At 37.1% G+C, this 14,551-nt stretch overlaps 1 protein-coding gene across 1 annotated transcript in view; it reads right to left on the bottom strand.

The window, feature by feature from the left end:
* Window positions 1-14,551, bottom strand: part of FRMD4B (FERM domain containing 4B) — a gene marked incomplete at both ends in the record, with an annotated part of 179,538 nt that overhangs the window by 35,225 nt on the left and 129,762 nt on the right. Inside the window, 4 exons of the mRNA XM_079712814.1 lie at window positions 5,072-5,158; window positions 6,616-6,673; window positions 9,054-9,119; window positions 10,651-10,734. Of these exons, the coding sequence (XP_079568940.1) occupies window positions 5,072-5,158; window positions 6,616-6,673; window positions 9,054-9,119; window positions 10,651-10,734 (295 nt within the window). The remainder of the gene's footprint in view (window positions 1-5,071; window positions 5,159-6,615; window positions 6,674-9,053; window positions 9,120-10,650; window positions 10,735-14,551) is intronic.

The following is a 14,551-nucleotide window of genomic DNA, read 5'->3' as shown; positions in this document are numbered from 1 at the left end:
AAATGATCAAGATGGCCGTGCTTAGAAAAATAAGCAAGTCACTGAGTTTAAATGAAATGAGCCCTGTACTTTTATGACAAGGAAACAGGAAGACGTTTGTGCTGGTTACTTAATTCGTCTGCTCTAGGCAGTTGGGAATTCCAATTAATTTTAAAAAATCAGTTAACTGATGGCTAAAGACCTTTTTCCCACCCTGAAATGCCCTGGGGTAATGACATGTATCACAAGACTTTATTAGTCTTATAATGCAGAAAGATACTAATCTTGAAAATCATTTTAGCCTACTATGGTCTACCTATAACACCTTGACTAGCATGTCATTTTTTTTCCTCCCACCTCTGACAGGTTCTGGTTTTCCCCAGGGAAATAACTTGCTAGAGGGGTACAAGTCAGTCATGACATATACTAATACTTTACTCAGCCACGGACCTATTGTCTACTTCTTTGTGAAGAACAGACATTTTTCCTTGAAATACCGAATGAACAATAAAAACCTAGAAGGCACGTGTTTGAATCTTTCTTTTTTAAATTTTTTTATTTTTTTTCTTTCACATTTTTTATTATGAATTTTTCTTTTTTAAATAAAGCTTCATCGTTTTTAAGTTTGAACATCCTATGATTTGAAGTTGAGTTCTGGTATGTTTCACATTCCCTAAGAGTTTGCAATGACACATTTCATGCACAAAGGAAGGATTTAAAAGAAAAACTGCTTATGACCTGATTTTTTAATACCTTAATTTTTGTGGATTGTAACTCAGAAGTTAAAAAAATTTCTCTTAATTTGCATCATACCTTAGGGCATTGTGGCTAATGAATTGGGAAGGGCAGAATGCTTACTCGTCTCTGAAAATAGTAAATGTGAGTGTGGACTCTTATGTGGGACACTAGGGCTCTGGGTTTGTAGTAATATTGGTTCCTACCTTAACCAGTGATCCAAGAATATTTCTCATACCTTTCTTTATTGTCTCTCTCCCTCACTACAAATGAGTAATTACCACTTATGGAGTTATGACTGTGTATCAGGCACAACACTAAATATAATCTCATTAATTCTTACAACCACCCTAGTAGTTGGTGGCATTACCATTGTACAGATGAGGAAACTAAGGCTAAAGAGAGGTTAAGCCACATGTCCAAGGTCACACAGCAAATGACATCAGAGACAGTCTTTGGATTGCTTCCCAAACCCTTGCCCTGTTGCATTATACTACGTGGATTGCAAACAAATCGAACCCCCTGACTGGCAAAAGCCTTATAGACAGTACACATGAAGAGCCTTTGCTGGGTGTTTTGGGAGGTAACACAAACACAGTCCCCAATATTCAGACCCTATAACTGATAGACATTTTGTGGAAAGGACAGAGGCCTCAGCCTGTGGACCTCGGACCAACCCTTTTTCAAAACAGACTTTTGACATCTTATCATGGGTGATTCTTCCTCCTTCTGGCCTGTTTTTAAGCCATGTAATTATAATGCAGCAGGCATGTGATTCAAGAGGCTGAGCATCTACGCAACCTCCCATTCCAGCATTTGTTTCATTCCAGTTTGGCAATAGGACCTTCATTCCTGCCCAGCCATAGGTAACTTGCTGGAACGTAGGTCCATGCAAACAGCTGAAGCATAAGCCTCCTTTTATATGTCAGTGCTCACGACCCTTTAAGTTAGGCATTCCCTTATTTGTGCAACTAAGCCAAGACAGGGACGTTAGAACATCCTCCTGCCAATGAAACTCTTAAGTTGTCTAGACAGGAAAAAATAAAGATACGGAAGCAAAATCCATTGTCAGGTTTAACAGAAGAAGCAAGGAGAAAGCAAACAGTGGTACAAAGTGGACACCTGCGAAAATAACCAGGAAAGAGAAAGCGAGACAGTTATGACACCAGATGGCCTGTTTATGGTCCCTTTCGACCTGAATGGCATGTCTTGAAAATGAAATAGAAAAACTCTTGCAAATTGAAAAAAGGAAGTGGCTTCTGATCATTGTCTAGACTCTGAAATGAACAAGCAAACCTGATTATGATCAGTGTCAAACAATATTTACCAATTTCTATGAAACTGTGAATGTAAAGAAAGGCCTGTGAGTCATGAGCAACTGAGAGGAAATTAACAGCAATATTTACTGTGTAGATTCTGATTCACCATTATTTTGGAAGAAAGCCTGGTTGTTTTTAGTAGATGCATTTAGAGTCTGTGAGAATCTCAATTTTCTCAAGCCACAACAGCTAAGAAATTACTTGTGAGTTGATTTAAGTTATATTTTACATGCAAGATTCAGAAAAACCAAAGAAATGTTATTTCTTAAAGTAAAATTCAGGGAAGAAATAAATTACCAAAAAAAAAATGTTAACATGGATGAGGTCTACCTTAAGAAAACATGATCTTACAAAATAGATAATAGGGGCTAGTTATTTGCCTTGGCTGAAATTCATTATGCTCCAACCCACTCTTCCCACAATGGAAACAACCCAAATGTCCATCAAGAGAGAACTGGTTAAATAAATTATGTATTTCAACACCATGGAATACTAGTCAGCTTTAAAAAGAGTAAAAAGACATCTGTTTTAGAAGTGATTTGGAGAAATATGACATAGTATGGAATAGTATACATAGTAAGATTTCTTTCTCTCTGTAAAAGCTTAGTATACATGCTGACAAAGTCTAAATGAAGCAGTATCAACAGCCACTATGGAAAACAGTATGGAGGTTCCTCAGAAAACTAAAAATAGAATTACCATATGATCCAGCAATCCCACTCCTGGGCATATACCCAGACAAAACTACAATGCAAAAAGATACATGCACCTCCATGTTCACAGCACCACTATTCACAACAGCCAAGACATGGAAACAACCTAAATGTCCATGACAGATGAATGGATAAAGAAGATGTGATACATATATACAATGGAATGCTACTCTGCCATAAAAAAGAATGAAATAATGCCATTTGTAGCAGCATGGATGCAGCTAGAGGTTATCATACTAAGTGAAGTAAGTCAGAAAGAGAAAGACAAATACCATATGATATCACTTATCTGTGGTATCTAAAATATGACACAAACGAACCTATCTACAAAAAAGAAACAAGACTCACAGACGTAGAGAACAGACTTGTGGTTGCCAACTGGGGTGGGGTGGGGGTGGAGGAGGGATGGAGTGGGAGTTTGGGGTTAGTAGATGCAAACTATTATATATAGAACGGATAGACAACAAGATCTTACTGTAAAGCATGGGGAACTATATTCAATATCCTGTGATAAACCATAATGGACAAGGATATGAAAAAGAGTTTATGTATATATATAACTGAATCACTTTGCTGTACAGCAGAAATAACACAATATTGTAAATCAACTCTACTTCAATAAAAAAAAAAATAAAAAATACAACAAAATAAAATTCATAAACAAACAAACAAACCAGTATCATTCTCTTGACAGTGATTATCACAGGGGAGGGATGGGGACTGCTGAAGAACTTCCTGCCCCAATTGACGTTTCTGTAGTGTGTGCTTTTTTGTTGTTGTTGGTTTCTTTTCCAATGACTATTTAAAACTTTTGGTAAAAACATTAAAATATATAACTGTAAAGAAAAACTGTACACCCATATCATTTCTAACATTATTAGAAATTTGGTCTTAGAAACAGGTTTTCAAATACAACCAATATTACTCGTATTCCTCCTATAAATCAAGTATTCCAACTGATCTGGGTCACTGGGCCAAAATTATACAGATCAAGTTCTAATTGTATGATTACACAAATGCTTACTTACCATGCCTCACACAGATGGATCTTTTGTTAAAAATAATGCTTTCCTATTTTTACTGATAATTCCCAATAAGAAGCCACAGTGCCCAGCTAGTCTGATCCAGGAGAGCTGGATGGGTATTCAAAGGGGGCTGTGGTTTGTCCTGGGCAACACCCTTTCATGTTTTCTGTGCCAGTTTCACAACCATAAAATGGGAAGAAAAGGGTAGCTTATTCTCTAAACTCAAAGGAAGACTGTAAGTACTGATTGAAGCTAAAAGGCCACTTAGAAGATGAAGAGCTTGTGGTATTATGACCAGGGCCTGACTTTATGAAAAATATGGCTGTTTTTCTAGTACAAATTAAAGCAAGAGACAGATGGAAGTGATAAGAGCTATTTAAGGCGGTGATGTCGGGGTGTGATAGAGCAGGCAGCCTGACCACGGTCTGTTATTATAGGTCATTGTTTCACAGCTGTGATTCCCAGGGATGGCAGCAGAGGACAGGGAGCATGGCAAAACCTAACAGCATGGGTAAGCCTTTATGTCATTATAATACTGAGTAGGCCAGAGCAGCTAGATGGATATCTACATGAACTCATCACTTCTTATATAGGCAAAAAAGTATTGTACACTTGTGCTTGGTCAAGAGGAACAACCTCATAATCAAATTGCCAAGAATGTAACTTATTAGCTCTGGAAAATCCAAACCTGATAGTGTGACCCTTTAATAAATAGCACGTAACTTACTGTCCTCTACAAAAAGTAGACATGTTAAATGTGGAAAACTATGAAACAAAGATAAGCAAAACTAGCAGCAGTAGTAGAAAGAAGGTTACTTATAACTGTATCACTGAGAGGTAACTAGCACCAAAATTTTGACTTACGTCTTTACAATTCACCCATTTGTTTATCCATCCAATGTACATATGTATATGTATGCGTATGTGTATGGATGCATGTATATATTTTTATATATGTAAAATTCATTAAACAAATGACATCATCATGCTCATACTAACTTAAAACAGAAACCTAATTGTATGCACTTGTAAACTACGTTGTGATCAACATCCTTGTAGTTAAATCTTTGTGTGTAATTTTACTTCCTTAGGATAAATGATCAGACGTGGAATTGCTGTATAAATGGGGCATGAATGAATTATAAAAAGTATTTCACATTTAACTTGAGTCTTCTCTAAACCTAGGACTTCACTAATCAAAAATTCTTTACCCAAGATTGCTTGTTGCCCCTTAAAGTGATGTTTCTAGCTCTAGAACAGCTCAATGTTCTCATAAGTGTCTGAAATGATTCACACTTACTTTCCGAGGTTTCACCTTATCTTGCAAATCATACTGGCCAATTCCTTTATAGCTGATTCCAAGCCACCAAGGAAGTCCTTGTTTATCCTGGAAGATGGAAAACCATGAGAACCAAGACCTAATTGTTAAGTCTTATAGAGATGAGGTAACATCTACCAATTTCATCCTTTAACAAGTATCGACAAGTCAAAATAATTTTGTCCTGGTAAGCAAAACACTATTTAAAATCCTAACTTGTTATTAAAATGCTTCTTAGAGTTTCTTCAAATAAGATCTATAAGTCAAAACACACCAATACTATTAACATCATCAAAAAGAAAGTATCATTATTGTTAGGATTAAACAGTTGGAGAGAAGAAATAAAATGTAAGTAATTCAACCAGGAATTAATCCAGAGTACAAAGCCAGTTAACCACTGGAAAAAAAAAAAAAAAAAAAAGAAGAAGAGAAAGAAAAAGAAAAAAAGCTCTTTGTTCTCTTGATTAGTAACCAGCTATAAAGGTCAGAGAAGTTTCCAAAGAATTACAACAATGAGAAAAGTGGTTCCAAATCCTAATGTTTATAATATACTTAACAAATGAACATGGGAATACTAAAAAATTCTTTGGGTGAATTATATGATTCAAAGTTGAGATGCTTGAATAATGACTTTGAGGTACATATGGGGAGGGGAGGAATACATTTTTTTTCATAAATTTATCTTTTAGGTCTTGTCAAAGAAAGGGATATATATTGACATAGGGAAAGAAAAACTTGGGCTTAAACATATACCCATATGCAAACAAATTAAGAATCAGTAGAAATTGAAGTGGAATTGGTACGTATTTTTAGTACAAGGTGTCCTCATTATACAGGTATTATCCAATTCCCCACCATTTTGAATTGCAAACACTGTCAGAACTTGAAAAGTCAGTCAAGATTGATCAAGTATAAAATTATTCCTCTTTCAAACAAGACTCTCTTCTTAACAATATGCTTTATTCTCTATCATCTCAAACTATTTCTTAGTCAATCTCTCCCTGTGTATAAACAACTGAAAGTACTACACAAATATAAAACATACCAAATGAAAATGGGTACTGCAAATCTTGTAAAAACTTGAGGATTTTATGAAGCTGCTGAAATGATACTGGATGATTCTTCAATGATTCTCATACAAAGGCACTATCAAATGAACGTCTAGTAGCATTAGAAAGGTGCACAATTGGAAAAGAGAAAAACCAACAAAAGTAGCTAAAAGATTAGGTGTGCCAAAAGAGAATGATCTGAATATTTCAGGGCTAATAGGGGCTTCAGGAACACATCTGAACACGGCTAGTATTTTGCAAAAATAATGTGCTTTATGATTTGCTAAAAATGACAAGATACAATCAGGCTTTTATTTTTTTAAGAAAATCAATCCTATTCTAAATGCTGAAATTTCTAGAGATAATTTACATATATATGCATATTGATTTATGTGATTTTAGAAAGTTGGTGTTGTTCACTAACTCTCATAAAATAACACAGGCATGATGAAAGGTTTGTCATATAAAAGTATTTACCTTTACTGCATAATAATGGACTCCATAGGTTGGTAGAGCTTCTACTATTTTCATATACCTATGGAAAATGAATATATATTATAACCTCTTACTAAATTAGTTGGAGGGTCCTTTTGGGAAACGTGATCTAAAGAAACACAATTTGTATCTACTTTCCTCATTATAACCTTGTCTTTGACTAAAGTAGAAATAGAATAAACCACTCCAGGGAGTAATATATTTTACTTTATCCAAATGTTGGGAGGTTGTTAACAGAAATTCAATTTCAAAAAGCTATAGGAAATGTTATTTTCTGCATATTAAAATTTCTATGGCTTAGAAACATATTGTACTTTATTATAAACCCAAACTTCAAGTATTTTTAAACTAGCACCTAATGATGCAAGTCATGAGAATCAACTTTTGGGTCATGCTCATAATAAGTAAAAAATAAAGCTTATTTTCTGCTTGCTGTAAATTAAGCAAACATGCTATAATAAAAGCATGGTGGTTTTTCTCACTGATGGTGGTACACTTTTAGAAATTTATACTTAACTTTTAAGTCAAACCTCTTAGAAATATATGCTTTAAAACAGTGAATTTTATTATATGCAAACCTGATTTTTAAAAATATGCACCCCCCCAAAAAATTAAAGTGACGATGTACCTCTTATTATTTTTAATTCAACAAGTATTTATTGTATAACTTTAAGACTTCATGGAGTGGACTAAATTGTGTAAGATTTCCTCTCTGCCCACACAAAATTGAGGTTCCTGTATGATACAAGTGGACTCTTTAATAACATTTTGGAGATCAGGGGCTCTGGACCTTGTAATCAATAATGTGATAACTTTTTAAAGTAAAAGGTCTACATATTAGTGAATATAAAAAGTTAGGGGGACTTCCCTGGTGGCGCAGTGGTTAAGAATCCGTCTGCCAATTCAGGGGACAAGGGTTCGAGCCCTGGTCCGGGAAGATCCCACATGCCACGGAGCAATTAAGCCTGTTGCTACAACTACTGAGCCTGCGCTCTAGAGCCCGTGAGTCACAACTACTGAGCCCGTGAGCCACAACTACTGAAGCCCGTGCGCCTAAAGCCCGTGCTCCACAACAAGAGAAGTCACCGCAATGAGAAGCCTGCACACTGCAACAAAGAGTAGACCCCACTCGCTGCAACTAGAGAAAGCCCGCGTGCAGCAATGAAGACCCAACGCAGCCAAAAGTAAATAAATAAAATAAATTAATTAATTTTTTTTAAAAAAGGTAGATGTGCCAAGGCCAGGCAGCAATTACACTGCACAGCCAGGATTCCAACAAAGTGAGTCGGATTCCACAGTCTAGAGCCTTAACTACCAAGTTAGACAGTCTCTTATTTGCAGCCACAATGATTATGATCAAAGGAAGTAAGTGGATGCTGCATTTCAACAAGGACAGTTTATAATACACTCATTAACCTAACCTAAAATCCTTCATGGAAATTGTTATTCCTTTTTGTTTTCCAGTTCAGAAAACAGGCACAAGTCAGGGGTTCAACTTCAGGCTGTTAACTTCTCATTTCTGCCTTGAAGATCACAGCAGGTGCACTATAATAAAAAGGAGATGAGTGCAAGAGCAGGGATGTGGGGGAAATCTATACACGGACCAGGGGAATAGTGATCGCCAAGCCCTTATTTCACTTCTCACATGCTCTGAGCTATATTCAGCAGATTTTTTGTTAAAACTTCTATGGCCATAAAAGTTATTCTATTGTACAATTACTATAGCAATAATGCTACATTAGTTTTTACAATTCAAAAATTTTTAAATTATAAATTTACTTTTTACAATTTAAAAACTTCAGTGTAGCCTGTGAACTGTTCTTAATAAATGACGGTAACTCTATAGGTCTAAAATGCAGAAATCTATCACTATGGTCTGCTGTTGGTACCATAAAGAAACAGATTATCCAACACCGACACTGCCTGCTCCACCCAAAATAGAGTCACAAAAAAGGTGATAAAACACGGCCTCCAGATAGATGTTGTTTGGCTCATGCTGTACTAAAATTTTCTTTAAATTACTTTGCAATGTTTAAAATTAGGATTTAAAAAATCGTAATTTCCAGCTTTTCTTGAAAAACATCAGATGATCTGGCAACATTATGCCTGAATGCTGAAGCTGAGTAGTCTTGTCTCTAGCCAGGGCAAAAGCTCTCTAGTTCACCACAGTCCCCACCACTCCCTATTGCCTACACTTGGCCTATGAGTTCTCATTTTTCTTACCTGTCTGACACTGGTAGGCATCTGAATTGATGACACCAAAGTATGGAATGACCCACGACACTTTATAATTCATGGCAAGATACTTCTAACCACGTGAGTACTATATGCACACGAACTACACAATAGAAATAATTTCAGATGACTTTCTCAAACGGAAGACATGACAACTATATCTAAGCAAAAAGAAAGATACTTACTGAACCACAGCTTGACCCCGAGTCAGACCTTTGATTTTCAAATAATGCTCAATTACTCTGTCCTCACTGTAAAACAAGGAAATGAAAAGTAGAGCAATGTGTGACTGTACAATTTCAGATCCAATTTCAAGATTCTCAGGTGGCCTACTTGAAACACTTGAGAAAGAAGGCCTAGACCAACTTGTTTGGGAGACAGAAGCTAGTTGACTTTTGTTTTTGTAGGATATGGACATATGGACTCCTGAAGCTCAGACATTTGACTACCTTGTCTTGATTTTATACAATTTTATATAATATATTTATATAATATGTAAATTTTAAAAAACTTAAGTTATTTAGAAAAGGAAACATAATATCAATTCATCAAATAAAAAAGTAATATTCTCTCCCATAACTGAATGGAATATAATAAATACAAAATAATGTTATTAAACGCTAGTTAGAGAGCCTTGCTGGGGAAATTAAAAGGGTTTTTTAGAGAGATCAGCAAGTGTAAGGTATTATATAGACATTTTCCTTAAATTGTTCAGAAAGATTTAGAAAGAATTAAAAATGCTTCTGAGTGAGTGTTCAATCTAAAATATTCTACGTCACTACTTGTGGACATAATACTTTAGAAGAAAACCCTTAATTATTGTCTTAGAATAAAACTTTTTGACTAGAAAGGAGAAACAGGCTGAAGTCTGGTCACCTTTGACATCATTCAGTTATTTACCCTCCTTTCAGACTGGTAGCTCATTAGTCATATCTCAAGTATAACTGAGAAGAATAAACGTTTTTATCTCTATACAACAAATAAGCAACAGTAATTGGTCTTTGCTTTTTATCCTTAAGAAACTATCACTTAACAATGATTCATTTAGAAGGTTCCAGACTCAGGATGTAATGTAGCCTCAGTACCTACTCTCACTATTGACTTGGGAAATATTCCAACTTTCATATTACAGCTATTCATGCTGAATATTTATTTTGTAACCAGTTTTTTAGTGGAAAGGAAAACCATCTTCAGGATTCACAGCCTTAAATCGAGGAAAATATATTTAAAGGGAATGTCAGTACTTCAAGGGAAGAAAACGTACTTTTCTAGGAAAAATGTTGCATGGGAAATGGGTACTATGGATTCATTAAAATACAGGCAAATAAAACAACTCAAAATAGACAGTGACTTCTGGCTGTAGAGGAAACCTCTGATCATTCAGGTTGTTTCTGTTTATTATGAATGCCTCTGTTCAAGGAAATCTGTATTTTATACCACATATATTGCACTCTGCCAGATTAAGCCTGCGTTATACAGTGACTGCACACATACTGAGCATGATTCACTTAAAAGCACACTCTACAAATGTATCACGCACTTGAATGAGAAGGCACATGGCCAGTCTTCACACAGGACTACAGTCTTGGGACAATGATCTCCAGAGAGATTTGATAAGACCTTTTCACTGGAAGGATCAAGGTCTTCTTATGATTAGACTGACACGTATGATGGGCAGTTTGATATTTTCCTCACTTATATTTCTTTTAGTTCCCTGAAGAGCATGCCGTTCTCAATGGAGGTTACTGTAACAGGGTCACCGGCAATCTTGGTGTGGCTTACCAGTAGGCAAGGGAGGGGTGCTCCTGTAGAGTTTTGGTTGGAAAGGCTGGTAATGTCTTTAAATCTTTCCTGGCATTTTCATCACTAAAAAGAAAAGTAATACAGTATGTCAGTCGTTGTTACCTAAAAGATTACCCAAGCTGGTCACCACATGAATAAATGTTACTGTCAGCATACATAAGGCTATAGACTTTAACTAAAGACAGCCCCCAAATGGACAACCAACCTGATGAGATTTTGAAGTTTTTAAAAGACAAAAAAAAAAAAAAATTTAATACTATTAAATTGCCATAATCCCATTTTCCTTACTTATAAACTCAATTTTCATTGTATATTTCCTATATGTATCTATTTTATTATTATTATTTTTTATTTTATTATTTTTATTTATTTATTTATTTATTGCAGTACGCGGGCCTCTCACTGTTGTGGCCTCTCCCGTTGCAGAGCACAGGCTCCAGACGCGCAGGCTCAGCAGTCATGGCTCACGGGCCCAGCCGCTCCGCGGCATGTGGGATCCTCCCGGACCAGGGCACGAGCCCATGTCCCCTGCATCGGCAGGTGGACTCTCAACCACTGCGCCACCAGGGAAGCCCAATATGTATCTATTTTATTATTGATACATAATTATTACAATTGTGCACACTTTATATTCTATTTTTATGCAGCATTCTTCAAATCTCATTATATACTTTCTATATACTTTACTACACTCCTGTAGTACCCTCATAATAATTTTTAGTGGTTATATAATATTCACAATGTTGGAACACTGGTTATCCTAAAACCATTCACATAGAATCACCATTTTTCATAATAGCTATCATTGCAATAAAAACGTTTGAGTGTAGACCTTTCTATTACTCGTCTGTTACTTCCTTACCACTCTCTGAAATAAAATGGACCAAGTCGGCCATCTGCGGAAATCACTTGGATAGAAGATGACTTGAGGGACTTCCCTGGTGGCACAGTGGTTAAGAATCCGCCTGCCAATGCAGGGGACACGGGTTTGATCCCTGGTCCAGGAAGATCCCACATGCCACGGAGCAACTAAGCCCGTGAGCCACAACTACTGAGTCTGTGCCCTAGAGCATGCGAGCCACAACTACTGACCACACGCGCCTAGAGCCCGTGCTCTGCAACAAGAGAAGCCACCGCAATGAGAAGCCCACACACCACAACAAAGAGTAGCCCCCGCTCGCTGCAACTAGAGAAAGCCTGCGTGCAGCAACAAAGACCCAACGCAGCCATAAATAAATAAATAAAATTAAAAAAAAAAAAAAGACTTGAAAATGTGTTTCTAATGAAATCCAAGGATGTTATCCCTCAAATTGCAACAAGTGAACTAAAATGTACCTCATGAAACATCAGCTAATTTTAAAATGGCAAAATTCTGGGAATACAGGCAATATTTTATAATAACTATAAATGGAGTACAATCTTTAAAACCTGTGAATCTCTATGTCATACACTTGAAACATATAATATTGTAAATCAACTATATCTCAGTTAAAAACAGTAATACAATGAAAACAAAACAGAACCAAAAAAAAAAGGCAAAATTCTGGTTGTGAAAAGAGAAGGGTGTGGGTGGGATAGGGAGGGTGGGAGGGAGACGCAAGAGGGAGGGGATATGGGGATATCTGTATACATATAGCTGATTCACTTTGTTATACAGCAGAAACTAACACACCACTGTAAAGAAATTATACTCCAAAAAAGATGTTAAAAAAAAAAAAAAGAGAGAGAAGGGTGTGGTCTTTACGGAACTTAACAGAAGGGAGAACAGGTAATATGACCCAGTCAGGTTTGTCCTGCACAGTGTGAGAATAGTCCCAAGTATTTAAGAACGCAGTCTCTGATGAAACAGACATGACTCTCTGGGGTTCATTAGAGCCTAGGTTAAGTGCATTAAAGAGTTACTCAAAATCATGATTACCCTGGTGTTCATCAAACAGCATACTGGTAACTTTTTTCCACTTACTTGCCACCTCTTCATATCTTTGCCATTATCAACTCTTTGTTGAGGTTACCAAGAGCACCATGAAATGCACTTCTAGGGCACTGTTCACCTCATGGAAGTCCCATCACAACTCTTCCCAGGTGGTAGGTACTATTATTACCCAGACTACTTCACAGGTAAGAGTTTGAGGTTTAGAGAGGCTAAGCTTCTTGTTCAACATCTCTCAGCTACTATGTAGAGGAGCCAGAAGGCTTCAAAGGCCAAGACCATAACCACTGTATTCTATTACCTGATTCCCTGAAAGACTCCCAGAGCAGCGTCCTGGGACATTCTCATCTCTGGCAAGGCAGAGCTCCCCTTCACCCTCACCCCTACTTATAAATGAAAACTCTGAACTGATTAGTTGCAAAATCCATCACTCAAGCATTTTTACATTAGCTTCCCCACGGTTTGCCCCAATGTGAATCGTGATACTGAAAGAGATGAACCCCCAACTGCAGGAGTAAACACTGAACTCAAGGTCAATCTCCTCCCAAAGCATTCATTCAGTTACCTAGATCAAATGTTATAGGTCAAACTAGGGAACCAAGTATGGCCTGCAGACAGGCTTTGTTTGATCCATGTTGCGCTGTGCTGGATTAGAAATTGCCCTCTCCTGTCACTTGATCAGGCCTGGTGTAACTGGTTCTCCTTCAATGTCTACAGAAGGTTTGTTTACTGGTTCCATCACCAAGTTTCCCCACCAGGCTACAGGGCAATCAGGTGAACCCACTGAGCAACCTGTACATAAACTTACTATCAGTAAGGACAGATAGAGTTGAGTGTCACCTAGCTTAGAGACGGTATGATTTGTACTTGTCAATGCTACATTTCAAAACTGGGCTTGGGGCCCTTCCTAAAGGTGAGAAATCTGACTTTACAAATTACTCCAGGAAATGAAAAGTCACTTGGCTCCCATTCTTACATAAGGATAAATCTCTCTATTCATTTGAAATCTGAGCAGTATGGCTTAACCACATTGACAATCTCGGGAAACTGGTTTGGGCTTCCTGAAAACCAAAATATATACCACAATCGTATTTAATCACAGTAAAGGTCACCTGTCAACTCCCAGTAATGATATTTATTTCTCTTAATAATTTCTTTTATGCTGTCCTTCAAATCCCATTTCCTTTTCAAAGAGGTTGGCTTATGAATTTTTTGTGAAGGGCAAATACCAGTACATGTTCTAAAGTGACAGACTAAGTATAACACTTATTTTATTTTATTTTATTATTTTATTTTTTTGCGGTACACGGGCCTCTCCCGCCACGGAGCACAGGCTCCGGACGCGCAGGCCCAGTGGCCATGGCTCACGGGCCCAGCTGCTCCGCGGCATGTGGGATCCTCCCAGACCGGGGCACGAACACGTGCCCCCTGCATCGGCAGGTGGACTCTCAACCACTGCGCCACCAGGGAAGCCCAACACTTATTTTAAATTAATCATCACCACCAACCACATGTGTGTTATCTTCTGGGTTCATGTGAACTGTGTGCTGTGTTCCAAGAACTCAGCCTCACATTCACTTATTTCTTTGGATTATAGTTAATTTTGTGGCAATCAAGACCTACTAGAGTAGAAGAAGAAAAGCTGCTATTTACCATAAATTCACTTATTCATTTAGCAAATACGTATTAAGTGTATACTGCATGCTGAGCACGTAGAAACAAGTGTCATATGACAAAGTTGCTTTTAACTTATACAAATGTAGCCAGCCAAAGGAGAGAGGAGAGAGGGGACTGAAATAAGAGGGAAATTTTATCCATCATTTTATTCAACAAGCTCATGGTTGAGATTAAGTGTGAAATGGGAGACTTGAAGTTGCTGTCCTTTAAGATGATTTTAGATACTGTGTTTTTTTTTTTTTTTTTTTTTTTTGTGGTATGCGGGCCTCTCAC

This window comes from Hyperoodon ampullatus, assembly GCF_949752795.1.
Source record: "Hyperoodon ampullatus genome assembly, chromosome: 10".
Lineage (NCBI taxonomy): Eukaryota > Metazoa > Chordata > Mammalia > Artiodactyla > Ziphiidae > Hyperoodon > Hyperoodon ampullatus.
The sequence above is the reverse complement of the archived record's forward strand: the minus strand, read 5'-3'. Positions and strand labels throughout refer to the sequence as shown.